General features: G+C 55.4%; 1 protein-coding gene across 1 annotated transcript in view; it reads right to left on the bottom strand.

Moving 5' to 3' along the window:
* Positions 1-327: 327 nt before the first annotated feature.
* The window catches only part of rbp4 (retinol binding protein 4, plasma), a 33,224-nt gene continuing 5,606 nt past the window's right edge, over positions 328-27,945 (bottom strand). The window contains exon 6 of the mRNA XM_043712469.2: positions 328-517. Coding sequence (XP_043568404.1) covers positions 504-517 — 14 coding nt within the window. The 3' untranslated portion in view covers positions 328-503. The remainder of the gene's footprint in view (positions 518-27,945) is intronic.

Genomic DNA, 27,945 nt, shown 5'->3' on the forward strand with positions numbered 1-27,945 from the left:
TGCTGACTTTCTCTAGTATTTAGTTTTTATTTCCGATCTTGAGCATCAGCAGTTATGTTGCTTTTGTTGCTCTTTGTGACACCTTCGCTGCACAATGAATACAAATGAATTAATGGTGGATCTGACAGTTTCCTAGTCAATAGATGTGGGAGCCCAGTATGACTTGGTGACAGAAGGTTACGTGGACTCCCAGCCCAATAGTCACATTGCATAACTACAAAAAGACAAAGAGTGAGCTCTTTACTCACATTTGTTTGTTCTTGTATAGTTGGCCTGACCCACAAAATTGACTCTTAGCAACAAAAATTGTAGGAACATTTATACACAAATGTTTAGCATAACTTTATTGGAAGAGCAATACATGACTGGAAATCCATTTGTATTTAAAATGAGAGCTTTGGAAAAATATATTCACAAGATGCTGAAAGCTGGTCCTGATGTAGTACTGTAGACAGATGTTCACATCTATAACCTTTGGCCAAAGTGGCAATAATCCGCTGAATCTAAGGACACTGCCCTGCACATGAAGCAAAATATACAGTCAGATTCTATAACCATATAGTCAGTAACTACTATCATGGACTTCAATGGATTCTTCCAATTAAGAGCGAATGTTCCTTTCAACTAAAGATACAATAATTGAAAGTAAAGAAAATGCAAGAAAATAAAATAGTAAATCAAGGAACATTTAGCAGTGCAACTAGCGAACATTCCTGTATCATGGTGGCAGAAAAAAGTTTCTCCACAACACGAACAACATCAGGAAATATCGGAAATGTACAACAGGTTCGGGAGCATTGACAGAGACAGAAATGATGTTAAGGCTTTGTGGCAATTCATCAATCTGAAATGTTAAACGTTTTTCTCTATTTGGATACTGTACTTCCAACATTTGCTGGCATTATTTCCAATTTCCATCATCTGCAGTATTGTGCTTTTGTCTGTAAGACAGGCAGATTCACAACACCATCAGTGGGTGTAATTACAGCTTTACAATTTCTGTATCAATTTCCATTACAAATCTGGTCATAGGAATTTAGAATAGAAGAAACTGAGAAGATAAAGACTATTTATAGACAGGATGTGTATTAATTGATTCCTACATTTCTTCAATTAAAGCACTAGCATTTTAAAAAAAAGAGCAACTCTAAGGGAAACAGTGTCAAGCTAATCAGTTTTCCCATTGAATAAAGATATAAACTGGAGTTTGGTTGTATTGGGCTTTCTCATTAGTGAAGTAAACATTATAAGATGATATTTGAACATCTATAGTACATTCCTAAATGAAATGTCTGAACACAAGAACACAAAAATTTAAACCATTGGCAGAGGTTACTATTAAACAAACTGATCGTGAGAATGGAAACATTGGGCTGGTGAACAGAATACAGACTCAAGACTTAGGGATAAAATTATTTAGGGATGTGGGTCACAGATAAAGAGATTGCAGAATGAGAGAGAGAGAGGGAGGAAAGAAAACAAGAAGTAAGAGGACGAGTAAAAGACCGGCATGAATACTTAACAATAATAAACTCCTGAAGTGTCCAGAAGAATTAGTGAGAGAAACTGTTTTAGTTGAAGCTGTTATTAGGTTGCTGGAGTGATATTAGCTTGGGTGAGTTTTATTTTTGTACTTGCTGCTTGTGTGTTTATCCCTGTCAGGTTTTCAGTATGTTTTGAAGAAAGTTCTTTCTCCTTACTTACAGTCGGAATAAACAACATAATGAAATCAGTTAATTGCTGACAGTAATTCATTACTTAATTATTGCATTTTAAGATTATTGTGTCTTCTACATTTCAGAAGGACTGTGGCTGGTGCCATTGAAACCCACTTTTGAGTAACATACGAGTGAATGTTGCACCTTTGCCTGGATAGATATTCTCTATTGTATTAGTGATTTCAAAACAAAACAATATTGACCAAATCAAAGTGAGGAATCCTTATATCAACATCTAATCTATATGAAAATAACACATCAGCTTCCAGTTGTTACGTGTTAGATGGGACAATTTACATTTACATGCAAAATAGTCAAAAATAAAGAGAAGGAAGAACTTGGAATCTGAAATTCACACATTATGACAACTGCACCTTAAATTTTCAAATTATCACAATTAGCTGGATTTGCCCATGTAGACCTTATTTTTCAGATGGTTAAACAGTACCCTTAAGGGCACAAACAAAATTAGCAGCTAAACCTCACCAGACTAGCCATAAGAGATATCACAGTGATGCATACAACCTGTTCTGATACAACATGATAGTTCCGTTCCCATGCCATCACGTTATAAGAAAATCGCGTAATAGCCGCACCATTTAAACTAATGGGGCTGGCATCACGTGATAGCCAATACAGGATAGGAAATTTTGCGTACTATGTATAACGGTCTAAATTCTTCAATAGCATTAAAGTCAAATTGCATTGACGAAACATGCATTATAGCAGAACTGACTGTATGTTTAGCTTTCAATTATCAGACTTTGGTGTATGTTATGCCATAATTTGAAGTCTCCTACGTAAAAGTGTGTGCCAGATTTGTAATTGCTCAATTTTAGTGCTGCTTTCATTAATTACCAAAATAATCACATTTAAACAGGATCAAATCAGCAAGTCCCTAATTATTTGAAGTGCAAACCAACAGTTTAAAATTGGCACTTAGGGAATAGTTTCCAATAATTAATAAAAATAATCAGGCTATACTTAAGTATGTTTTGAAAATAGTTTTGGTGACCACTTTGTTTATCTATTTGCCTGAGAATTACTGCATCAGATATTATGTGTAATACAACAAATACATAAAAATATATAATTCAGAAGAAAACCACTAAACAAGCCCATATATATATATATATCATGCCATTGTAGAATTAGGTACACTTTGCCTCCTCCTCCCCTTGCCAGGCCTATCTTTTTCCACTGTTGAAATGGAGTTAGGCTACAGATCAGCCATGATCTTATGGAATGGCTGAGCACTAGGCTCAAGGGGCTGAATAGTCTCTTCCTGTCCCTTTGAAATTCTTCCTTCAGCTTGGTACAATTCATTTGGAAAAACAAAGAAATGTACAAAATCTTTCCACTGCATGTGAACGGCAACAGATTCTGATTCAGGGGTTGTACTGAGAGAATAACATTGATATGTGCTGAAAACATACATCACACAGTATTACATGCGAACTGTGGGGGTCCTCGGTATTGCTGGAGTACCGACAGTTTGTAACTCTTAGCTACAGACAAGTGAAAAAATATCAACCCAGGGTAGGGAAGTCCAAAACTAGAGGGCATTGCTTTGAAGTGAGAGGGGAAAAATTTAAAAGGGGCCTGAGGGGCAACTTTTTCACACAGAGGGTGGTACGTGTATGGAATGAGCTGCCAGAGGAAGTGGTGGAGGCTGGTACATTTGTAACATTTATAAGGATGGGTATATGAATTAGGTTTAGAGGCCAAATTCTGGCAAATGGAACTTGATTAGTTTGGGATGTCTGGTTGACATGGATGAGTTGGACCCAAGGGTCTGTTTCCGTGCTGTGTAACTCTATGACTTTATAAAAGCGAAATGTACGCCTTCGACAGAGCTTCAGCCTCTGAGTTAATACACTAATAAATCAATGAAGATCACAAAAGCAGCTTGATGGATAAGTATACTTGCATCTTTGTATTTTTATTCCCTACCCTATTGCTTTGAACTCTGGATATTTGAGGTGATGAAAGGAAGGGCCTGGTGGAGACAGCCCCCATACCCTGAATGTGCTGGGTTGGGAAAGGTTCCAACAATTATGTTCCACTGAAAGGAAGATCCAGGGTTTGAGTGAACTGCAGTATAGACCTCAGTTCCAGACTGGCATGTTAATGGGCTGCAAACATGGAAAACATGGTTCTAGACTGGAAGATAGGGCATATAGGAGATCAGTGTTGCATTGAGCAGGGGAAGCTGGACAGAAGAAAACTACTGATGGATGTTAAGGTGAAGCTTGAGTAGAGGGGTTGCTTTAGGGGTTTTCAGAAAGGACAGAATGAATGCTGGAGTCAGAAGAAAGGAGCTGTCAATCCAGAGGAAGTAGGCCAGGGGTTATTTCAGGAACCATAGCCTTGGGTAGATTGGTTAAAGTAGAGGGGGTGTAGTAGGAGGAAGGTATCGATGATGGGTGGCATTTGTGAGGTAGTGGGCAATTGGAGGTAGCCACAATACAGCTGTGGTAGCCCAATCTCTCAGGTACAGGGGGTTGGCTCACCCTGTCAAATATTAAATAAGTGCAATTAAAATAAACCCTACTTACCTCTATACTAAGAATGACTGAGTATTGATAAATGGAGCTCTATAGAATCCAATGGGTGGTGACCAGACAGAGTTGTACAGCAACATCAACTGTGTTATACCAAACTGAAGACTGGAAAGATCTTGGTAAAGTGTGGGTTTAAGGAAGCCATTGTAGCTCAGTCATCAGATAAACATTAATAATGCTATTAGTGCCTCCTAGCAGTCAAGGGAAGTATCACAACTCCCTAGAGACATTTTACACTACAATATCCCCATAGAAATATTCAAATATTTCACATTGCAGCACAACTCACATCAAGATTTATCACTGACCTCACAGAAATTGAAAGGACAATGAATAGAATTTGCAGGATCAGTAGCTTACAGCCAGTGAGAGTGGGAAATGTAAGAGAGAGTGGAGAAAGAGACAGTGAAGATGAAGAGAGTGAGGTAGACTCAGAAACACTGAGAGCGGAGAGAGTCAACAAGACACAGTGTGTCAGCGAGAGAGGAGAGGGAGTGCGGGGAAAGTGTCAGTGAGAATGGAGAGAGTCAGCGAGAGCACAGTGCAAGTGAATAAGGGTGGAGAAAGAGTCAGTGAGTGCAGAGTCAGAATCAGAAAGGAGCAGAAAGAGGGGGGGAGATACCAGAAGCAGAGATGGTGCACCTCTGTGGGACTCGGGAGTGACAGCAGGCAGAGGGGAGAGATCCCAGATGCAGTCAGACCGGCAATGGAACTGCTTCAACCAATGCCGAGTGTCATGTTGCTGGAGAGCAGGTAGGATACAGTGAGTATTTCCCTCATTATTTGTGACTGGACATTGATATAAGTTAAGACCATAAGAACAGCTGGAAGACATTTTAGCTTGACAGTTAAGTGATTCTGGTAGCTTGTCTGACATAAACAAGATTAATGTTTTCCAATTTATACTTAAGTGGGAGTAAGCATAAAATAAAAGAAAGACTCTGTCTTCTGGTTAGTTAAGCTATCACAGGGAGTCCACATCTGTGATTTGCAAATCCTGCTCTACTTGGGAAATCTCAGACTCTCTTCACAGTCTGGATGACCCTGTGTGGAGGAAGTGCCTTCCACTGAAACAACTCCAGCTCCCGGTTTCTGAATGTCAGAGCCAGCTGGGTACAGCACAGGCTAGATAAGAAAGAATATTACAAAGCTAACTGGAATGTATTTTACTGGGTGAGAATAAGACAGACAAACTGAGAGCACAGAATGGAATACGATAGCATTGTTATGACCAAACCTCAGCCAAAAGAGGAGGATAATTAGCAGCTCAATATTTCTGCTTGCAGAATATTCAAACAAGATAGAGAAGGAAAGGTTGGGGACGGGGTGGGGATGTCATAACATTGATCAAGGAATCAGCTTGTTAAGCTTTTGTTAAGATCCCACATGGCAAACTGATTACAAAGGATAAGAGCCCATGGGATCCAAGGAAATTTGACAAATTAGATCCACAACTGGCTGAGTGGCAGGAAGCAGAGGGTGATAGCTGCGAGGTGTTTTTGCAACAGCAAATCTGCGCCCAGTGGGCTCCCACAAGGGTCCCTTGCTGTTTGTGGTTTACATAATTGATATCAACTTGAATGTCGGCAAGTTGATCAGCAAATTTGGACAAAAATTGGTGGGGGTGGTAAATAGTAAGGAAGATAGCCTCAAAATTCAAAAGGATATAGGCAGGCTGTCCAGATAGGCTGATCGGTGGCAAACGGAATTCAATCCGGACAATGAGAGGTGATGCACTTGGGCAAAACAAACAAAGTGAGGGAATACATGGTGAATGGTAGGACCGGGGAAGCACCAACTATCAGAGTGACCTTGGTGTGCATGTACAGCAGTCCATTAAAGGTATCAGAACAGGTGCATAAAGTAATTAAGAAGGCATGTTCTTGCCTTTATCAATTGAGGCATAGTTTGACAACAGGGAGGGTAGGCTGGTCCTGTATTAAATGTTGATTAGACCACAACGAGAGTATGTGCAGAGTTCTGTAATGCACATTGTGGGACGGAAGTGATTGCACTGGAGAGGGTGCAGAGATTTACCTGGATGTTACCTGGACTGAAGAGTTTCAGTTATGAAGAGAGATTGGACAGACGAGGGTTGTTACTTTAGAGCACACGAGAGTAAGGGGGGCATGATTGATGTCAAGGGACAAAAAGCATATGATTGAGGGAAAACAAAGAGAAGCATATGGTAGATACTGAGGGCTTAATATGGCGAGTCCCAAGAGGATTATAAAAACTGGAGAAGAAATCTTTAAAAGGAAATCAAGAAAGCAAAGCCAGTGTATGAGAAAGCATTGGCAGGGACAATAAAGAAAATCTCAAAGGTTTCTTTTTAAAATTCAAACACAAGAGAACAATGAGTGCAAGATTAAGGCCTATTGGAGACCATGGGTGTAATCTGTGTGTGGAACTGTAGACGTGGGCACAGTCCTCAATGAATACTTTGTATTTCAGTCTCCACAATGGAAAAGGACAACACAGGAATAAGACTTCAGTTGAAGGACTGTGAAATATTAGAAAAAAATTACCATAGACAGAGAGGGTTTAGCAACCTTAAAAGTAGATAAAGCTACAGATTTGGACTGACCAGGGATTCCTGAAGAAGGGCTTATGCCCGAAACGTCGATTCTCCTGTTCCCTGGATGCTGCCTGACCTGCTGCACTTTTCCAGCAACACATTTTCAGTCCTGACCAGGAAATTATAAGCCAGATAGTTTAGCCTCAGTAGTGGAAAAGTTATTTGAAAGAATTCTGAGGGACAGAATATGTATGCACTTGAAGAAACACAGATTTATCAGGGGTGGCCAGCAAGGATTTGTGAAGGGAAGGTCATGTTTGACAAATCTGATCAATGTTTTGAGGATTTACCCAAGAGTGATAATGAGGGTAATATATTTGATGTGACCTATACAGGCTTTTGATAAGGACCCACATGGCAGACTGGTCAAAAAGTTAAGAGTTCAATGGGATCTGAGGCAAAATAGCATGTAGGATCCAAAATTATCTGAGAGGCAGGAATCAGAGGGTGACAGTAAGAGAATCTTTCTATGACTTAATGTCTATTTCGAGTAAGGCTCCACAGGGCTGGGTGCTGGGACCCTTGTTGTTTGTGATGTATGTTAATGATATGGACTTAAACACAGGAGATATGTTCAAGACAGTTGTGGATACAAAAAATGGTAGGGTGGTAAGTAGCAGGGAAAACATTTGTAAACTTCAGGAGGATGTAAATGGATTGATCAGCTGGATAGGGCAGTGACAAATACAATTCAACCGGGTAAACTGAGAGGTCATGCTCTTGGGGAGTGCTAAGAAGACAAGGGAATAATATTATTGGTAGGAGCTGGATAAAACTGAACCTCAGAGGGACCTTGGTGTACGCATCCCTCACAGATCACTGAAGACAGCAGGACAGGTAGATAAGGTGGTTAAGAAGGTATAGGGGATACTTGCCTTTATTACTCAAGGCACAAAAGATAAGAGCAGGGAAATTATGTTGGAACTGTTTAAAATGCTGGTTCGGTCTGAACTGGAGTACTGCATGTAGTTCTGGTGATCACATGATCGGAAGGATGTGATTGCATAGGAGAGGGTACAGAGGAGATTAACCAGGATGCTGCCAGGACTGAGCCAAGAGGAAAGATTGAATAGGCTTGTGTTGTTTTCCTTTGAGCAGTGAAGGTTGAGAGGGGTTCTGATAGAGGCGTATAAGATTGTGAAGGGCACTGATAGTGTAGATAGGAAGGCACTTTTACCATTAGTAGAAGGGCCTTAGTGGGGAGGGGGTTGGTGGGGGAGGGGAGGTAAGTGGTAAAAGGCTAACAGGAATATTGAAGGGACATTTCATTCACCCAGAGAATGGTAGGAGTCTAGAACACACTGTTTGAAAGTTTTGCTGACTCAGTGGCCCTCATAACATTTAAACAGAATTCTGATACTCACCTGTATTGCCATTGCCTCTGGCACTGTGGCCAAGAGCTGTGGAAAGTGTTTAGAGTAGTCAGATCTTTGTTGCTTGGCCTAGTCAGGATGGATTGAATGGCCTCCTTCTTGCTGTAAATATCGAAGCCCAAGTGTCACTCTATGAGAGTGTCAGTGAGACCGGACAGGGGGCCAGGACAAGAGGAGAGGGGGCCCGGATAATGGACAGGACTCAGACAAGGGGATGGGGAGATGAACAGGGGGCCTGGACAGGGGGACAGTGAGGAGCAACAAGATGAGAGTGAGTGGGGACAGGGGGACAGCAAGTGGGGGGGGGGGGACAGTGAGTGGGGACGGGGGGGGAACAATGAGTGGGGACGGGGGGTACAGTGAGTGAGGACGGGGGGGACAGTGAGTGGGACAGGGGAACAGTGAGTGGGACGGGGGGGACCGTGAGTGGGGACGGGGGGAGACAGTGAGTGGGGATGGGGGGAGACAGTGAGTGGGGACTGGGGAGACAGTGAGTGGGGACGGGGAGACAGTGAGTGGGGAAGGGGGACAGTGAGTGGGGACTGGGGGGGTCAGTGAGTGGGGACGGGGGAGACAGTGAGTGGGGACGGGGGTACAGTGAGTGGGGACGGGGGTTCAGCGAGTGCGGATGGGGGGAACAGTGAGTGGGGACGGGGGAACAGTGAGTGGGGACGGTGGGGACAGTGAGTGGGGACGGGGTGGACAGTGAGTGGGGTCGGGGAGACAGTGAGTGGGGACGGTGGGAGACAGTGAGTGGGGACGGGGGGACAGTGAGTGGGGACGGGGGGAGACAGTGAGTGGGGACGGTGGGAGACAGTGACTGGGGACGGGGGGAGACAGTGAGTGGGGACGGGGGGAGACAGTGAGTGGGGACGGGGTGGACAGTGAGTGGGGACGGGGGACAGTGAGTGGGGACGGGGTGGACAGTGAGTGGGGACGGGGGGAAACAGTGAGTGGGGACGGTGGGGACAGTGAGTGGGGACGGGGGAGACAGTGAGTGGGGACGGTGGGAGACAGTGACTGGGGACGGGGGGAGACAGTGAGTGGGGACGGGGGGAGACAGTGAGTGGGGACGGGGGGAAACAGTGAGTGGGGACGGTGGGGACAGTGAGTGGGGACGGGGGAGACAGTGAGTGGGGACGGTGGGAGACAGTGACTGGGGACGGGGGGAGACAGTGAGTGGGGACGGGGGGAGACAGTGAGTGGGGACGGGGTGGACAGTGAGTGGGGACGGGGGACAGTGAGTGGGGACGGGGTGGACAGTGAGTGGGGACGGTGGGAGACAGTGAGTGGGGACGGGGGGACAGTGAGTGGGGACGGGGGGGGACAGGGAGTGGGGACGGGGGGGGACAGGGAGTGGGGACGGGGGACACAGTGAGTGGGGACAGGGGGATAGTGAGTGGGGGCAGGGGGACAGTGAGAGTGGACGGGGGACACAGTGAGTGGGGTCGGGGGACAGTGAGTGGGGACGGGGGACAGTGAGTGGGGACGGGGGAACAGTGAGTGGGACGGGGGGGGACCGTGAGTGGGGACGGGGGAAGACAGTGAGTGGGGACGGGGGGAGACAGTGAGTGGGGACTGGGGAGACAGTGAGTGGGGACGGGGAGACAGTGAGTGGGGAAGGGGGACAGTGAGTGGGGACTGGGGGGGTCAGTGAGTGGGGACGGTGGGAACAGTGAGTGGGGACGGTGGGGACAGTGAGTGGGGACGGGGGGAGACAGTAAGTGGGGACTGGGGGGTCAGTGAGTGGGGACGGTGGGGACAGTGAGTGGGGACGGGGTGGACAGTGAGTGGGGACGGGGGGAGACAGTGAGTGGGGACGGGGGGAGACAGTGAGTGGGGTCGGGGAGACAGTGAGTGGGGCCGGTGGGAGACAGTGAGTGGGGACGGGGTGGACAGTGAGTGGGGTCGGGGAGACAGTGAGTGGGGACGGTGGGAGACAGTGAGTGGGGACGGGGGGAGACAGTGAGTGGGGACGGGGGGACAGTGAGTGGGGACGGGGGAGACAGTAAGTGGGGACGGGGGGACAGTGAGTGGGGATGGGGGTACAGCGAGTGCGGATGGGGGGTGACAGCGAGTGGGGAACGGGGGGACGGGGACACCAGTGAGTGGGGAAGAGGGGACAGTGAGTGGGGACGGGGGGGACAGTGAGTGAGGACGGGGGACCCAGTGAGAGGGGACGGGTGACAGTGAGTGGGGACAGCGGGGACAGTGAGTGGGGACAGGAGAAACAGTGAGTGGGGACGGGGGAACAGTGAGTGGGGACAGGGGGGTGGAACAGTGAGTGAGGACGGGGGACCCAGTGAGAGGGGACAGGTGACAGTGAGTGGGGACGGGGGGGACAGTGAGTGGGGACGGGGGTACAATGAGTGGGGACGGTGGACACAGTGAGTGGGAACGGGGGTACAGTGAGTGGGGACGAGGGGACAGTGAGTGGGGACGGGGGGACAGTGAGTGGGGACGGGGGGACAGTGAGTGGGGAGGGGGGGGTACAGTGAGTGGGGACGGGGGGACAGTGAGTGAGGATGGGGGGGACAATGAGTGGGGACGGGGGGTACAGTGAGTGGGACAGGGAACAGTGAGTGGGACGGGGGGGACAGTGAGTGGGGACTGGGGGAGACAGTGAGTGGGGACGGTGGGAGACAGTGAGTGGGGACTGGGGAGACAGTGAGTGGGGACGGGGAGACAGTGAGTGGGGAAGGGGGACAGTGAGTGGGGACTGGGGGGGTCAGTGAGTGGGGACGGGGGCGACAGTGAGTGGGGACGGGGGTACAGTGAGTGGGGACGGGGGTACAGTGAGTGGGGACGGGGGGACAGTGAGTGAGGAGGGGGGGACAATGAGTGGGGACGGGGGGTACAGTGAGTGGGACAGGGGAACAGTGAGTGGGACGGGGGGGACAGTGAGTGGGGACTGGGGGAGACAGTGAGTGGGGACAGGAGGATAGTGAGTGGGGGCAGGGGGACAGTGAGAGTGGACGGGGAGACAGTGAGTGGGGAAGGGGGACAGTGAGTGGGGACTGGGAGGGTCAGTGAGTGGGGACGGGGGAGACAGTGAGTGGGGACGGGGGTACAGTGAGTGGGGACGGGGGTACAGCAAGTGCGGATGGGGGGAACAGTGAGTGGGGACGGGGGAACAGTGAGTGGGGACTGTGGGGACAGTGAGTGGGAACGGGGTGGACAGTGAGTGGGGTCGGGGAGACAGTGAGTGGGGACGGGGGGAGACAGTGAGTGGGGACAGGGGGGGACAGGGAGTGGGGACGGGGAGACAGTGAGTGGGGAAGGGGGACAGTGAGTGGGGACGGGGGAACAGTGAGTGGGGACTGTGGGGACAGTGAGTGGGAACGGGGTGGACAGTGAGTGGGGTCGGGGAGACAGTGAGTGGGGACGGGGGGAGACAGTGAGTGGGGACAGGGGGGGACAGGGAGTGGGGACGGGGGGGTACAGAGAAGGGACAGGGGAACAGTGAGTGGGGACTGGGAGGGTCAGTGAGTGGGGACGGGGGAGACAGTGAGTGGGGACGGGGGTACAGTGAGTGGGGACGGGGGTACAGCAAGTGCGGATGGGGGGAACAGTGAGTGGGGACGGGGGAACAGTGAGTGGGGACTGTGGGGACAGTGAGTGGGAACGGGGTGGACAGTGAGTGGGGTCGGGGAGACAGTGAGTGGGGACGGGGGGAGACAGTGAGTGGGGACAGGGGGGGACAGGGAGTGGGGACGGGGGGGTACAGAGAAGGGACAGGGGAACAGTGAGTGGGAGGGGTGGACCGTGAGTGGGGACGGGGAGACAGTGAGTGGGGACAGGGGGATAGTGAGTGGGGGCAGGGGGACAGTGAGAGTGGACGGGGGGACACAGTGAGAGTGGACGGGGGACACAGTGAGTGGGGTCGGGGGTCAGTGTGAGTGGGGACGGGGGACAGTGAGTGGGGACGGGGGGACAGTGAGTGAGGATGGGGGGGACAATGAGTGGGGACGGGGGGTACAGTGAGTGGGACAGAGGAACAGTGAGTGGGACGGGGGGGACCGTGAGTGGGGACGGGGGACACAGTGAGTGGGGACAGGAGGATAGTGAGTGGGGGCAGGGGGACAGTGAGAGTGGACGGGGGGACACAGTGAGAGTGGACAGGGGACACAGTGAGTGGGGTCGGGGGACAGTGAGTGGGGACGGGGGACAGTGAGTGGGGACGGGGGGACAGTGAGTGAGGATGGGGGGGACAATGAGTGGGGACGGGGGGTACAGTGAGTGGGACAGAGGAACAGTGAGTGGGACGGGGGGGACCGTGAGTGGATACGGGGGGAGACAGTGAGTGGGGACGGGGGGAGACAGTGAGTGGGGACTGGGGGAGACAGTGAGTGGGGACGGTGGGAGACAGTGAGTGGGCACTGGGGAGACAGTGAATGGGGACGGGGGAGACAGTGAGTGGGGACGGGGGTACAGTGAGTGGGGACGGGGGTACAGCGAGTGCGGATGGGGGGAACAGTGAGTGGGGACGGGGGAACGGTGAGTGGGGACGGTGGGGACAGTGAGTGGGGACGAGGTGGACAGTGAGTGGGGTCAGGGAGACAGTGAGTGGGGACGGGGGGAGACAGTGAGTGGGGACGGGGGGACAGTGAGTGGGGACGGGGGAGACAGTAAGTGGGGACGGGGGGACAGTGAGTGGGGATGGGGGTACAGCGAGTGCGGATGGCGGGGGACAGCGAGTGGGGAATGGGGGGACAGTGAATGGGGACGGGGACACCAGTGAGTGGGGAAGAGGGGACAGTGAGTGGGGACGGGGGGGACAGTGAGTGGGGACGGGGGACCCAGTGAGAGGGCACGGGTGACAGTGAGTGGGGACAGCGGGGACAGTGAGTGGGGACGGGGGGGACAGTGAGTGGGCGCAGGAGAAACAGTGAGTGGGGACGGGGGGACAGTGAGTGGGGACAGGGGGGGAACAGTGAGTGGGGACGGGGGGGACAGTGAGTGGGGACAGGAGAAACAGTGAGTGGGGACGGGGGGACAGTGAGTGGGGACGGGGGTGGACAGTGAGTGGGGACGGGGGGACAGTGAGTGGGGACGGGGGGACAGTGAGTGTGGACGGGGGTACAGCGAGTGAGGATGGGGGGGACAGCGAGTGGGGATGGGGAGACAGTGAGTCGGGACGGGGGCGACAGTGAGTGGGGAAGAGGGGACAGTGAGTGGGGACGGAGGGGACAGTGAGTGGGAATTCGGGGACAGTGAGTGGGTATGGGGAGACAGTGAGTGGGGATGGGGGAGTGGAACAGTGAGTGAGGACGGGGGACCCAGTGAGAGGGGACAGGTGACAGTGAGTGGGGACGGGGGGGACAGTGAGTGGGGACGAGGGGGACAGTGAGTTGGGACGGGGGGGTACAGTGAGTGGGGACGGGGGTACAGTGAGTGGGGACGAGGGGACAGTGGGTGGGGACGGAGGGGACAGTGAGTGGGGACGGAGGGGACAGTGAGTGGGGACGGGGGGGGACAGTGAGTGGGGACGGGGGGACAGTGAGTGGGGAGGGGGGGTACAGTGAGTGGGGACGGGGGGTCAGTGAGTGGGGACCGTGGAGACAGTGAGTGGGGACGGGGGAACAGTGAGTGGGGACGAGGGGACAGTGGGTGGGGACGGGGGGGCACAGTGAGTGGGGACGGGGGTGGACAGTGAGTGGGGACGGGGGGACAGTGAGTGGGGACGGGGGGACAGTGAGTGTGGACGGGGGTACAGCGAGTGAGGATGGGGGGGACAGCGAGTGGGGATGGGGAGACAGTGAGTCGGGACGGGGGCGACAGTGAGTGGGGAAGAGGGGACAGTGAGTGGGGACGGAGGGGACAGTGAGTGGGAATTCGGGGACAGTGAGTGGGTATGGGGAGACAGTGAGTGGGGATGGGGGGAACAGTGAGTGGGGACGCCAGTGAGTGGGGACGCCAGTGAGTGGGGAAGAGGACAGTGAGTGGGGACGGGGGCGACAGTGAGTGGGGACAGGAGAAACAGTGAGTGGGGACGGGGGGGACAGTGAGTGGGGACGGGGGACACAGTGAGAGTGGACGGGGGACACAGTGAGTGGGGACGGGGGACAGTGAGTGGGGACGGGGGGACAGTGAGTGTGGACGGGGGTACAGCGAGTGAGGATGGGGGGACAGCGAGTGGGGATGGGGAGACAGTGAGTCGGGACGGGGGCGACAGTGAGTGGGGAAGAGGGGACAGTGAGTGGGGACGGAGGGGACAGTGAGTGGGTATGGGGAGACAGTGAGTGGGGATGGGGGGAACAGTGAGTGGGGACGCCAGTGAGTGGGGACGCCAGTGAGTGGGGAAGAGGACAGTGAGTGGGGACGGGGGCGACAGTGAGTGGGGACAGGAGAAACAGTGAGTGGGGACGGGGGGGACAGTGAGTGGGGACGGGGGACACAGTGAGAGTGGACGGGGGACACAGTGAGTGGGGACGGGGGACAGTGAGTGGGGACGGTGGGAGACAGTGAGTGGGGACGGGAGGGACAGTGTGTGGGGACAGGGGGGACAGTGAGTGGGGACGAGGGGGACAGTGTGTGGGGACGGGGGGACAGTGAGTGGGGACAGGGGGGACAGTGAGTGGGGACGGGGGGAACAGTGAGTGCGGACGGGGGGGGGAAGGTGAGTGTGGATGGGGGAAAAGTGAGTGGGGATTGGGCGACAGTGAGTGGGGACAGGGAGACGGTGAGTGGGGACGGGGGGACAGTGAGTGGAGACGGGGGACAGTGAGTGGGGATGGGGGGCCAGTGAGTGGGGACGGGGGGGCAGTGAGTGGGGACGGGGGGGACAGTGAGTGCGGACGGGGGTAACAGTGAGTGGGGACGGGGGGGAAAGGTGAGTGTGGATGGGGGAAAAGTGAGTGGGGACTGGGCGACAGTGAGTGGGGACGGGGAGACGGTGAGTGGGGACGGGGGGACAGTGTGTGGGGACGGTGGGACAGTGTGTGGGGACGGTGGGACAGTGTGTGGGGACGGGGGGACAATGAGTGGGGACGGGGGGGGATAGTGAATGAGGACGGGGGGGACAGTGAGTGGGGACGTAGGTCAGTGAGTGGGGACGGGTGGACAGTGAGTGGGGACGGCGGGACAGTGAGTGGGGATGGGGTGGACAGTGAGTGGGGACGGGAGAGACTGTGGGCGAGGACTGGGGGGACAGTGAGTGGAGTCAGTGCGACAGTGAGTGTGGACGATGGGACAGCGAGTGGGGCCGGGGGTCAGTGAGTGGGGACGGGTGGGACAGTGAGTGGGGACGGGGGGGAAAGGTGAGTGTGGATGGGGGAAAAGTGAGTGGGGACTGGGCGACAGTGAGTGGGGACGGGGAGACGGTGAGTGGGGACGGGGGGACAGTGTGTGGGGACGGTGGGACAGTGTGTGGGGACGGTGGGACAGTGTGTGGGGACGGGGGGACAATGAGTGGGGACGGGGGGGGATAGTGAATGAGGACGGGGGGGACAGTGAGTGGGGACGTAGGTCAGTGAGTGGGGACGGGTGGACAGTGAGTGGGGACGGCGGGACAGTGAGTGGGGATGGGGTGGACAGTGAGTGGGGACGGGAGAGACTGTGGGCGAGGACTGGGGGGACAGTGAGTGGAGTCAGTGCGACAGTGAGTGTGGACGATGGGACAGTGTGTGGGGCCGGGGGTCAGTGAGTGTGGACGGGTGGGACAGTGAGTGGGGACAGGGGGGGAAGGTGAATGTGGATGGGGGGACGTTGAGTGGGGACGGGGGGGACAGTGAGTGGGGACGGGACGACAGTGAGTGGGGACTGGGGGGAAGGGGAGTGTGGATGGGGGGACAGTGAGTGGGGATGGGGCGACAGTGAGTGGGGACGGGAGGGAAGGTGAGTGGGGACGGGGGGGGGACAGAGAGTGAGGCCGGGGATCAGTGAGTGGGGACAGTGTGTGGGGACGGGGGAGGACAGTGAGTGGGGACGGGGGGACAGTGAGTGGGCACGGGTGCAGTGAGTTGGGACTGGGGGACAGTGAGTGCGGACGGGGGGACAGTGAATGGGGACGGGGGGACAGTGAGTGGGGACAGTGTGTGGGGACGGGGGAGGACAGTGAGTGGGTATGGGGGGACAGTGAGTGGGGACGGGGGCAGTGAGTTGGTACTGGGAAACAGTGAGTCTGGACGGGGGGACAGTGAGTGGGCACGGGGGGGACAGTGAGTGGGGACGGGGCGACAGTTTGTGGGGACGGGGGGACGGTGAGTGAGGACGGGGGGGACAGAGAGTGAGGCCGGGGATCAGTGAGTGGGGACAGTGTGTGGGGACGGGGGAGGACAGTGAGTGGGGACGGGGAGACAGTGAGTGGGCACGGGTGCAGTGAGTTGGGACTGGGGGACAGTGAGTGCGGACGGGGGGACAGTGAGTGGGGACAGTGTGTGGGGACGGGGGAGGACAGTGAGTGGGTATGGGGGGACAGTGAGTGGGGACAGGGGGCAGTGAGTTGGTACTGGGGAACAGTGAGTCTGGACGGGGGGACAGTGAGTGGGCACGGGTGCAGTGAGTTGGGACTGGGGGACAGTGAGTGCGGACGGGGGGACAGTGAGTGGGGACGGGGGGGAATGTGAGTGGGGACGGGGCGACAGTTTGTGGGGACGGGGGGACGGTGAGTGGGGATGGGGGGACAGTGAATGGGGACGGGGGGACAGTGAGTGGGGACGGGGGCAGTGAGTTGGTACTGGGGAACAGTGAGTCTGGACGGGGGGACAGTGAGTGGGGACGGGGGGGACAGTGAGTGGGGACGGGGGGGACAGTGAGTGGGGACGGGGGGACAGTGAGTGGGGACGGGGGGGGACGGTGAGTGTGGATGGGGGGACAGTGAGAGTGGACGGGGCGACAGTGAGAGTGGACGGGGGGACAGTGAGAGTGGACGGGGGGACAGTGAGTGGGGATGGGGGGACGGTGAGTGGGGATGGGGGGGACAGTGAATGGGGACAGTGTGTGGGGACGGGGGAGGACAGTGAGTGGGTACGGGGGGACAGTGAGTGGGGACGGGGGGGGACAGTGAGTTGGGACGGGGGGACAGTGAGTGAGGACGGGGGGGGCAGTGAGTGGGGACGGGGGGACAGTGAGTGGGGATGGGGGGAGAGTGAGTGGGGACCGGGGGGGACAGTGAGTGGGGACGGGGGGACAGTGAGTGGGGACGGGGGGACAGTGAGTGGGGACGGGGCGACAGTTTGTGGGGATGGGGGGACTGTGAGTGGGGACGGGGAGGACAGTGAATGGGGACGGAGGGACAGTGAGTGGGGACAGTGTGTGGGGACGAGGGAGGACAGTGAGTGGGTACGGGAGGACAGTGAGTGGGGACGGGGGGACAGTGAGTGGGGACGGGGGGACAGTGAGTGAGGACGGGGGGGGGGCAGTGAGTGGGGACGGGGGGACAGTGAGTGGGGACGGGGGGAGACAGTGAGTGGGGACGGGGGGAGAGTGAGTGGGGACGGGGGGAGAGTGAGTGGGGACCGGGGGGAGAGTGAGTGGGGACCGGGGGGGACAGTGAGTGGGGACGGGGGGACAGTGAGTGGGGACGGGGGGAGAGTGAGTGGGGACCGCGGGGAGAGTGAGTGGGGACCGGGGGGGACAGTGAGTGGGGACGGGGGGACAGTGAGTGAGGCCGGGGGGGGGCAGTGAGTGGGGACGTGGGGACAGTGAGTGGGGACGGGGGGAGAGTGAGTGGGGACCGGGGGGGACAGTGAGTGAGGCCGGGGGGGGGCAGTGAGTGGGGACGGGGGGACAGTGAGTGAGGACGGGGGGGGGGCAGTGAGTGGGGACGGGGGGACAGTGAGTGGGGACGTGGGGGGCAGTGAGTGGGGACGGGGGGACAGTGAGTGGGGACGGGGGGACAGTGAGTGAGGACGGGGGGGGACAGTGAGTGGGGACGGGGGGACAGTGAGTGGGGACGGGGGGGGACAGTGAGTGGGGACGGGGGGACAGTGAGTGGGGACGGGGGGGCAGTGAGTGGGGACGGGGGGTTGGGAAGGTGAGTGGGGACGGGGGGACAGTGAGTGGGGATGGTGGGGACAGTGTATGGGGACGGGGGAGGACAGTGAGTGGGGATGGGGCGACAGTGAGTGGGGACGGGAGGGAAGGTGAGTGGGGACGGGGGGGGGACAGAGAGTGAGGCCGGGGATCAGTGAGTGGGGACAGTGTGTGGGGACGGGGGAGGACAGTGAGTGGGGACGGGGGGACAGTGAGTGGGCACGGGTGCAGTGAGTTGGGACTGGAGGACAGTGAGTGCGGACGGGGGGACAGTGAGTGGGGACGGGGGGACAGTGAGTGGGGACAGTGTGTGGGGACGGGGGAGGACAGTGAGTGGGTATGGGTGGACAGTGAGTGGGGACGGGGGCAGTGAGTTGGTACTGGGAAACAGTGAGTCTGGACGGGGGGACAGTGAGTGGGCACGGGTGCAGTGAGTTGGGACTGGGGGACAGTGAGTGGGGACGGGGGGACAGTGAGTGCGGACGGGGGGACAGTGAGTGGGGACGGGGGGGACAGTGAGTGGGGACGGGGCGACAGTTTGTGGGGACGGGGGGACGGTGAGTGGGGACGGGGGGGACAGTGAATGGGGACGGTGCGACAGTGAGTGTGGACGATGGGACAGCGAGTGGGGCCGGGGGACAGTGAGTGGGGACGGGGTGGAAGGTGAGTGAGGACGGGGGGGACAGAGAGTGAGGCCGGGGATCAGTGAGTGGGGACAGTGTGTGGGGACGGGGGAGGACAGTGAGTGGGGACGGGGGGACAGTGAGTGGGCACGGGTGCAGTGAGTTGGGACTGGGGGACAGTGAGTGCGGACGGGGGGACAGTGAGTGGGGACAGTGTGTGGGGACGGGGGAGGACAGTGAGTGGGTATGGGGGGACAGTGAGTGGGGACAGGGGGCAGTGAGTTGGTACTGGGGAACAGTGAGTCTGGACGGGGGAACAGTGAGTGGGCACGGGTGCAGTGAGTTGGGACTGGGGGACAGTGAGTGCGGACGGGGGGACAGTGAGTGGGGACGGGGGGGGAATGTGAGTGGGGACGGGGCGACAGTTTGTGGGGACGGGGGGACGGTGAGTGGGGATGGGGGGACAGTGAATGGGGACGGGGCGACAGTGAGTGGGGACAGGGGGCAGTGAGTTGGTACTGGGGAACAGTGAGTCTGGACGGGGGGACAGTGAGTGGGGACGGGGGGGACAGTGAGTGGGGACGGGGGGGACAGTGAGTGGGGACGGGGGGACAGTGAGTGGGGACGGGGGGGGACGGTGAGTGTGGATGGGGGGACAGTGAGAGTGGACGGGGCGACAGTGAGAGTGGACGGGGGGACAGTGAGAGTGGACGGGGGGACAGTGAGTGGGGATGGGGGGACGGTGAGTGGGGACGGGGGGGACAGTGAATGGGGACAGTGTGTGGGGACGGGGGAGGACAGTGAGTGGGTACGGGGGGACAGTGAGTGGGGACGGGGGGGGACAGTGAGTTGGGACGGGGGGACAGTGAGTGAGGACGGGGGGGGGCAGTGAGTGGGGACGGGGGGACAGTGAGTGGGGATGGGGGGAGAGTGAGTGGGGACCGGGGGGGACAGTGAGTGGGGACGGGGGGACAGTGAGTGGGGATGGGGGGAGAGTGAGTGGGGACCGGGGGGGGACAGTGAGTGGGGACGGGGGGACAGTGAGTGGGGACGGGGGGACAGTGAGTGGGGACGGGACGACAGTTTGTGGGGATGGGGGGACTGTGAGTGGGGACGGGGAGGACAGTGAATGGGGACGGAGGGACAGTGAGTGGGGACAGTGAGTGGGGACGGGGGGACAGTGAGCGGGGACCGGGGGGGACAGTGAGTGGGGACGGGGGGACAGTGAGTGGGGACGGGGGGACAGTGAGTGGGGACGGGGGGAGACAGTGAGTGGGGACGGGGGGAGAGTGAGTGGGGACCGGGGGGAGAGTGAGTGGGGACCGGGGGGACAGTGAGTGAGGCCGGGGGGGGGCAGTGAGTGGGGACGGGGGGACAGTGAGTGAGGACGGGGGGGGGCAGTGAGTGGGGACGGGGGGGACAGTGAGTGGGGACGGGGGGGGCAGTGAGTGGGGACGGGGGGACAGTGAGTGGGGACGGGGGGACAGTGAGTGAGGACGGGGGGGGACAGTGAGTGGGGACGGGGGGACAGTGAGTGGGGACGGGGGGGGCAGTGAGTGGGGACGGGGGGACAGTGAGTGGGGACGGGGGGGGCAGTGAGTGGGGACGGGGGGACAGTGAGTGGGGACGGGGGGACAGTGAGCGGGGACCGGGGGGGACAGTGAGTGGGGACGGGGGGACAGTGAGTGGGGACGGGTGGACAGTGAGTGAGGACGGGGGGGGGCAGTGAGTGGGGACGGGGGGACAGTGAGTGGGGACGGGGGGGGGGGCAGTGAGTGGGGACGGGGGGGACGGTGAGTGTGGATGGGGGGACAGTGAGAGTGGACGGGGCGACAGTGAGTGGGGACGGGGCGACCGTTTGTGGGGACGGGGGGACGGTGAGTGGGGACGGGGGGAACAGTGAATGGGGACGGGGGGCAGTGAGTTGGGACTGGGGTACAGTGAGTCTGGACGGGGGGACAGTGAGCGGGGACCGGGGGGGGCAGTGAGTGGGGACGGAGGGACGGTGAGTGGGGACGGGGGGACAGTGAGTGGGGACAGGGGGTACAGTGAGTGGGGACAGTGTGTGGGGACGGGGGGACAGTGAGTGGGGACGGGGGGCAGTGAGTTGGGACTGGGGGACGGTGAGTGGTGACAGTGGGACAGTGAGTGGGGACGGGGGGGCAGTGAGTGGGGACGGGGGGGGTGGGAAGGTGAGTGGGGACGGGGGGACAGTGAGTGGGGATGGTGGGGACAGTGTATGGGGACGGGGGAGGACAGTGAGTGGGGACGGGGGGACAGTGAGTGGGGACTTCGGGCAGTGAGTGAGGATGGGGGACAGTGAGTGGGGACGGGGGGGGACGGTGAGTGGGGACGGGGGGGACAGTGAATGGGGACGGGGGGACAGTGAGTGGGGATGGGGGGGCAGTGAGTGGGGACGGGGGGAAGGTGAGTGGGGACGGGGGGGAAGGTGAGTGTGGATGGGGGGACAGTGAGTGGGGACGGTGTGGACAGTGAGTGGGGACGGGGGGGGACAGTGAGTGGGGACAGTGAGTGGGGATGGGGGTACAGTGAGTGGGGACAGGGGGGTACAGTGAGTGGGGATGGGGGGGGACAGTGAGTGGGGACAGTGAGTGGGGACGGGGGTACAGTGAGTGGGGACAGGGGGGTACAGTGAGTGGGGACGGGGGGGGACAGTGAGTGGGGACAGTGAGTGGGGACGGGGGTACAGTGAGTGGGGACAGGGGGGTACAGTGAGTGGGGATGGGGGGAACAGTGAGTGGGGATGGGGGAACAGTGAGTGGGGACGTGGGGTACAGTGTGTGGGGATGGGGGGGACAGTGAGTGGGGACGGGAGGGACAGTGAGTGGGGACGGAGGACAGTGAGTGGGGACGTGGGGTACAGTGTGTGGGGATGGGGGGGACAGTGAGTGGGGACGGGAGGGACAGTGAGTGGGGACGGGGGGCAGTGAGTGGGGACGGGGGACAGTGAGTGGGGATGGGGGGCCAGCGAGTGGGGACGGGGGGACAGTGAGTGGGGACGGGGGGGACAGTGAGTGGGGACGGGGGGGGAAGGTGAGTGTGGATGGGGGAAAAGTGAGTGGGGACTGGGCGACAGTGAGTGGGGACGGGGAGACGGTGAGTGGGGACGGGGGGACAGTGTGTGGGGACGGTGGGACAGTGTGTGGGGACGGGGGGGGGACAGTGAATGAGGACGGGGGGGACAGTGAGTGGGGATGGGAGGGACAGTGAATGGGGACGGGGGACAGTGAGTGGGGACGAGGGGGACCATGTGTGGGGACGGGGGGGACAGTGAGTGGGAACGGGGGGGACAGTGAGTGGGGACGGGGGACAGTGAGTGGGGACGAGGGGGACCATGTGTGGGGACGGGGGGGACAGTGAGTGGGGACGGGGGGACAGTGAGTGGGGACGGGGGGGTCAGTGAGTGCGGACGGGGGCAACAGTGAGTGGGGACGGGGGGGGAAGGTGAGTGTGGATGGGGGAAAAGTGAGTGGGGACTGGGCGACAGTGAGTGGGGACGGGGAGACGGTGAGTGGGGACGGGCCGACAGTGAGTGGGGCCGGGGGCCGGTGAATGTGGACGGGTGGGGGACAGTGAGTGGAGATGGAGGGGATACTCAGTGGGGACGGGGGGACAGTGAGTGGGGACGGGGGACAGCGAGTGGGGATGGGGTACAGCAATTGGGGACGGGGGGGGGGTCCGTGAGAAGTTGCGGGGAGGGACAGCGAGTGGGGACGATGGGATGGGGGGACAGTGATTGCGGACAGGGTGACGGTGAGCCCAGGCAGAGGGACAACGATGGGGATAGCGATGGGGACAGGGGGACAGCAAGTGCAGGCAGGCAGACAGTGAGCAAGAGCTGGATGTGGGAATCTGCTGAAGAAATTCAAATTGATATCATTGTTGTGCATTGTCATTGTGCTGCAAGGCAAGTTCTGAGACTTTGACAATGTCAGAGGGTGGAGAAATCTCTATTTAGTTTTATCCAGATATAAAAAAAATTTGAGGAAAAAACAGGCTAAGGAAAGGGAGGTACTGACTGATAGGGAGCAAGGGTAATGGAAATGTAGGAGAGGTTGAGAAAGATATCCTGCATAAACCTGTCCTGAACAACAGGTACAGTGTAGCCACTGTGAGGATCAGCTTAGGGAACACGAGGAGGATGGTCACAATGAGACCAGTGCACCCTGACTCAGAAGGCTGGTTGTGTGGTCTGGTTAGGGAGAGAGTAGAATGGAAATGTGACAGTATGTGGGGACTCTTCAATCCACGGCTAAACAGCATCCTCTACAGCCAGGAAGAGGGTTAGCAGCTGGGGGAGGAGCCTGGACTGGAAGGGGTTAATTCTGGATTAGTGGTGCTGGAAGAGCACAGCAGTTCAGGCAGCATCCGAGGAGCAGTAAAATCGATGTTTCGGGCAAAAGCCCTTCATCAGGAATAAAGGCAGTGAGCCTGGAGCGTGGAGAGATAAACCAGAGGAGGGTGGGGGTGGGGAGAAAGTAGCATAGAGTACAATAGGTGAGTGGGAGAGGGGATCAATGCGATAGGTCAGAGGGGGAGGGTAGAGTAGATAGGTGGAAAAGGAGATAGGCAGGTAGGACAAGTCATGGGGACAATGCTGAGCTGGAAGTTTGCAACTAGGGTGAGGTGGGGGTAGGGGAAATGAGGAAACTGTTGAAGTCCACATTGATGCCCTGGGGTTGAAGTGTTCCGAGGCGGAAGATGAGGCGTTCTTCCTCCAGGCGTCTGGTGGTGAGGGAGCGGCGGTGAAGGAGGCCCAGGACCTCCATGTCCTCGGCAGAGTGGGAGGGGGAGTTGAAATGTTGGGCCACAGGGCGGTGTGGTTGATTGGTGCGGGTGTCCCGGAGATGTTCCCTAAAGCGCTCTGCTAGGAGGTGTCCAGTCTCCCCAATGTAGAGGAGACCGCATCGGGAGCAACGGATATAATAAATGATATTAGTGGATGTGCAGGTAAAACTTTGATGGATGTGGAAGGCTCCTTTAGGGCCTTGGATGGAGCAGAGGAAGGAGGTGTGGGCACAGGTTTTACAGTTCCTGTGGTGGAAGGGGATGGTACCAGGATGGGAGGGTGGGTTGTAGGGGGGCGTGGACCTGACCAGGTAGTCATGGAGGGAACGGTCTTTGCGGAAGGCGGAAAGGGGTGGGGAGGGAAATATATCCCCTCTTTTGACCCTACCTCCTGCAAAAATACCATCCCGTATTCCCAATTCCTCCACCTCCTCCATATCTGCTCCCAGGAGGACCAGTTCCACCACAGAACACACCTTCTTTAGAGACCGCAATTTCCCTTCCCATGTGGTTAAAGATGCCCTCCAATGCATATTGTCCACATCCCGCACCTCCACCCTCAGACCCCACCCCTCCAACTGTAACAAGGACAGAACGCCCCTGGTGCTCATCTTCCACCCTACCAACCTTCGCATAAACCAAATCATCTGCCGACATTTCCGCCACCTTCAAAAAGACCCTACCACCAGGGATATATTTCCCTCCCCACCCCTTTCCGCCTTCCGCAAAGACCGTTCCCTCCGTGACTACCTGGTCAGGTCCACGCCCCCCTACAACCCACCCTCCCATCCTGGCACTTTCCCCTGCCAGGAATTGTAAAACCTGTGCCCACACCTCCTCCCTCACCTCCATCCAAGGCCCTAAAGGAGCCTTCCACATCCATCAAAGTTTTACCTGCACATCCACTAATATCATTTATTGTATCCGTTACTCCCGATGCAGTCTCTTCTACATTGGGGAGACTGGACGCCTCCTAGCAGAGCGCTTTAGGGAACATCTCCGGGACACCCGCACCAATCAACCACACCGCCCTGTGGCCCAACATTTCAACTCCCCCTCCCACTCTGCTCCCTCACCACCAGACGACTGGAGGAAGAATGCCTCATCTTCCACCTCGGAACACTTCAACCCCAGGGCATCTATGTGGACTTCAACAGTTTCCCCATATCCCCTTCCCCCACCTCACCCTAGTTCCAAACTTCCAGCTCAGCACTGTCCCCATGACTTGTCCTACCTGCCTATCTTCTGCAAAAAGATCCAGGTAAAAGAAATACATGGGCAAAAATCTTGGCAGACTGAGTATAATGTGGGCAAATACACGGTGATCTACTTTGATAGGAAGAATAGAAAATCAGGGTATTATTTAAGTAGGAGAAAGTGAGGACTGCAGATGCTGGAGATCAGAGCTGAAAATGTGTTGCTGGAAAAGCGCAGCAGGTCAGGCAGCATCCAAGGAACAGGAGAATCGACGTTTCGGGCATGAGCCTGAAGAAGGGCTCATGCCCGAAACGTCGATTCTCCTGCTCCTTGGTTGATGCCTGACCTGCTGCGCTTTTCCCAGCAACACATTCTCAGCTATTATTTAAGTAGAGAGAGATGACAAAATGGTGGGTTCTTATGTACTCAAGGTGTGAGTGTAGGTGAGAATGAAGAGTGAAGTGATCTTGGAGCTGAAAACCGTCATCACTGAAATCCGTGGCACAAGTTATCAACGCTGCACAAAGACGAATCCAAATACTAAACAGTTACGTTGCAGCTGTATCAAACCTCAGTTAGAATACACTAATACACAGTGTAACCTTTTAGGTGAAGGACACTAGCATGTGTGCAGAGACATTATACAGCGCTGATACAAAACATGCACAGGAAAGGATGAAATAGCTGTGTCTCTATTGAAATACGAATGCAGTGGGGTGATATCGTGGTAACTGACCCCTTGCTCTAGATGTACTGGAGAACTGGGAAATTTTTAAGACGTGTACAAGAGAACTTTCTTAATAAATATACCTCCAGTCCAACAGGCAGGGAAGTGTTCTTGAATCTGCTCCTGGGAAACTGGAGCATGTTAAAAGGGGATCATGTGGCAAATCACAAGGACCACATAATTTGGTTTAGAGTAATTGCAGAAACTGACCAGAAAATAGCCAAAATTGCTCAATTGGGGAAGAATCATAGAATCATAGAATAGAATTCCAACAGTGTGGAAACAGGCCCTTCAGCCCACTGCAGAGTATCCCACCCAAACCCATTCCCCATTAGTCTACACTTACCCTTTTCTAATGCACCTAACCTACACATCCCTAAACACAACGGACAATTTAGCATGGCCAATTCACCTAACCTGCACATTTTTGGACTGTGGGAGGAAACTATAGCACCCGGAGGAAACCCACACAAACACGGGGATAATGTGCTAAATCCACACAGGCAGTCGCTCAAGGAGTCACCCTTTCTGTTGTTTCAGAAAAGACTAGAAAAAGATGGTTCCAGGGTAAAACAGAAATGGAGAGCATCCAGGAAAATGATAATTAAAGATACAAACCAGACATAATCATTTAAAGGGAAAAGTTGGAGCACTCAAATCCATCAAGCCCTTGATAACAAAAGAAATAAAAGTTAAACTTAAACAGAAAAATTGAGACTTATAACAAGAGACATATAAATGTTAGGAGTAAGATGTAGCTAATAACCAGGAAGATAAAAAGTATAGGAGTGAATTTTAAAATCCCAGAGGCAAAGAGACTAAAAATAAATAATTAGTAGGTAATATTAAAATGCCTGAAACATTTCACAAGCACATGAAGTGTAAGCAGTTTGCTAAGTATAAAACTGGACCTATCAAAGACCCAAATGAAAATGTTCATGTGGAGTCAATGAATACAAAGAAAAATGGATGATGTGAAAGTTATACTGAAAAAGAAAAGGCAAGTTATGGACTAGACAATAATACTGAGAGAAAGCACATTAAAAGGATTGACAATAATGCAAGTTGTAATGTAACCTCCTGGCCTGGATAGGATTCCTGCTCAGTTGCTTCAAGAAACAACAGTAGAAGTAACTGAAGCATTGACCTCAATCCTACAATCCTCACTGGAAGTTGCTAATGTTACAACACTATTAAAGAAATAAGAGAGGGATAAGCCAGGAATTTACAGGTCAGTCAAACAGTTACAGTTCCACTCACCACCCTGATTTCAAACTATATTACTGCTCTGTCACCATCATTAGGCCAACGTCCTGCAACTCAACTTCCCACCAAGAGCACTGTGGGTGCTCTTCCACCACAAGGAGTGCAGTTGTTCAATAAGGGAGCCCACCACCACCTTCTCAAGGCAATTAGGGTGGGCAATAAATGTTAGCATATCACATCTCAATGAATAAAAAAAGTCAGCCCAATATCAGAGGTGCACAATTACTGGAAAGGCATATCAGGATCTACATACGCTTTCATTTAGAAAAGGATATGTTAATCAAAGAGAGAGAATATGGATTTTGTAAAGGTAAACTGTATCAAATTCAATTGGTTGAATTCTTTCATGAAATACAAAAAGTGATCAATGTATTGTAGTGGGTATTGTATTGTAGTGGGTATTGTATTGTATTGTACAATGTAGTGGGTATTGTATTGTATTGTACAATGTATTGTAGTGGGTATTGTATTGTAGTGGGTATTGTATTGTAGTGGGTATTGTATTTGGACATTTAAAAGGTGTTCAAAAAAAGTGTAACTCAAGAGGCTTCATAAGAAGACAGAAGATCGCAGAATCAGGGTGAAGTGTGGTTTGCAGTGATGTTCTCTAAGGTTTAATTTTGGGTCTATCACTTTTAACTTTAAATAAACAATCTAGACTCAGGTGCTGGGAGCAGCTTTATAAAGTTAACAGCTGATATGAAATTTTGCAAAGTAGTAGATAATGATGAGGGTGGTTGCAGTCTACAGAATGACAGTCAGACTTGTGAAGCAGGTGGGCGGCACGGTGGCACAGTGGTTAGCACTGCTGCCTCACAGCGCCAGAGACCCGGGTTCAATTCCCGACTCAGGCGACTGACTGTGTGGAGTTTGCACATTCTCCCCGTGTCTGCGTGGGTTTCCTCCGGGTGCTCCGGTTTCCTCCCACAGTCACAAAGATGTGCGGGTCAGGTGAATTGGCAATGCTAAATTGCCCGTAGTGTTAGGTTAAAGGGGTAAATGTAGGGGTATGGGTGGGTTGCGCTTCGGCGGGTCGGTGTGGACTTGTTGGGCCGAAGGGCCTGTTTCCACGCTGTAAGTAATCTAATCTAATCTAAAAAAAAAGATACATTGCA

This window comes from Chiloscyllium plagiosum, unplaced genomic scaffold, assembly GCF_037043375.1.
Source record: "Chiloscyllium plagiosum isolate Xiang-an unplaced genomic scaffold, Cpla_swu_hap1 HiC_scaffold_22, whole genome shotgun sequence".
NCBI lineage: Eukaryota > Metazoa > Chordata > Chondrichthyes > Orectolobiformes > Hemiscylliidae > Chiloscyllium > Chiloscyllium plagiosum.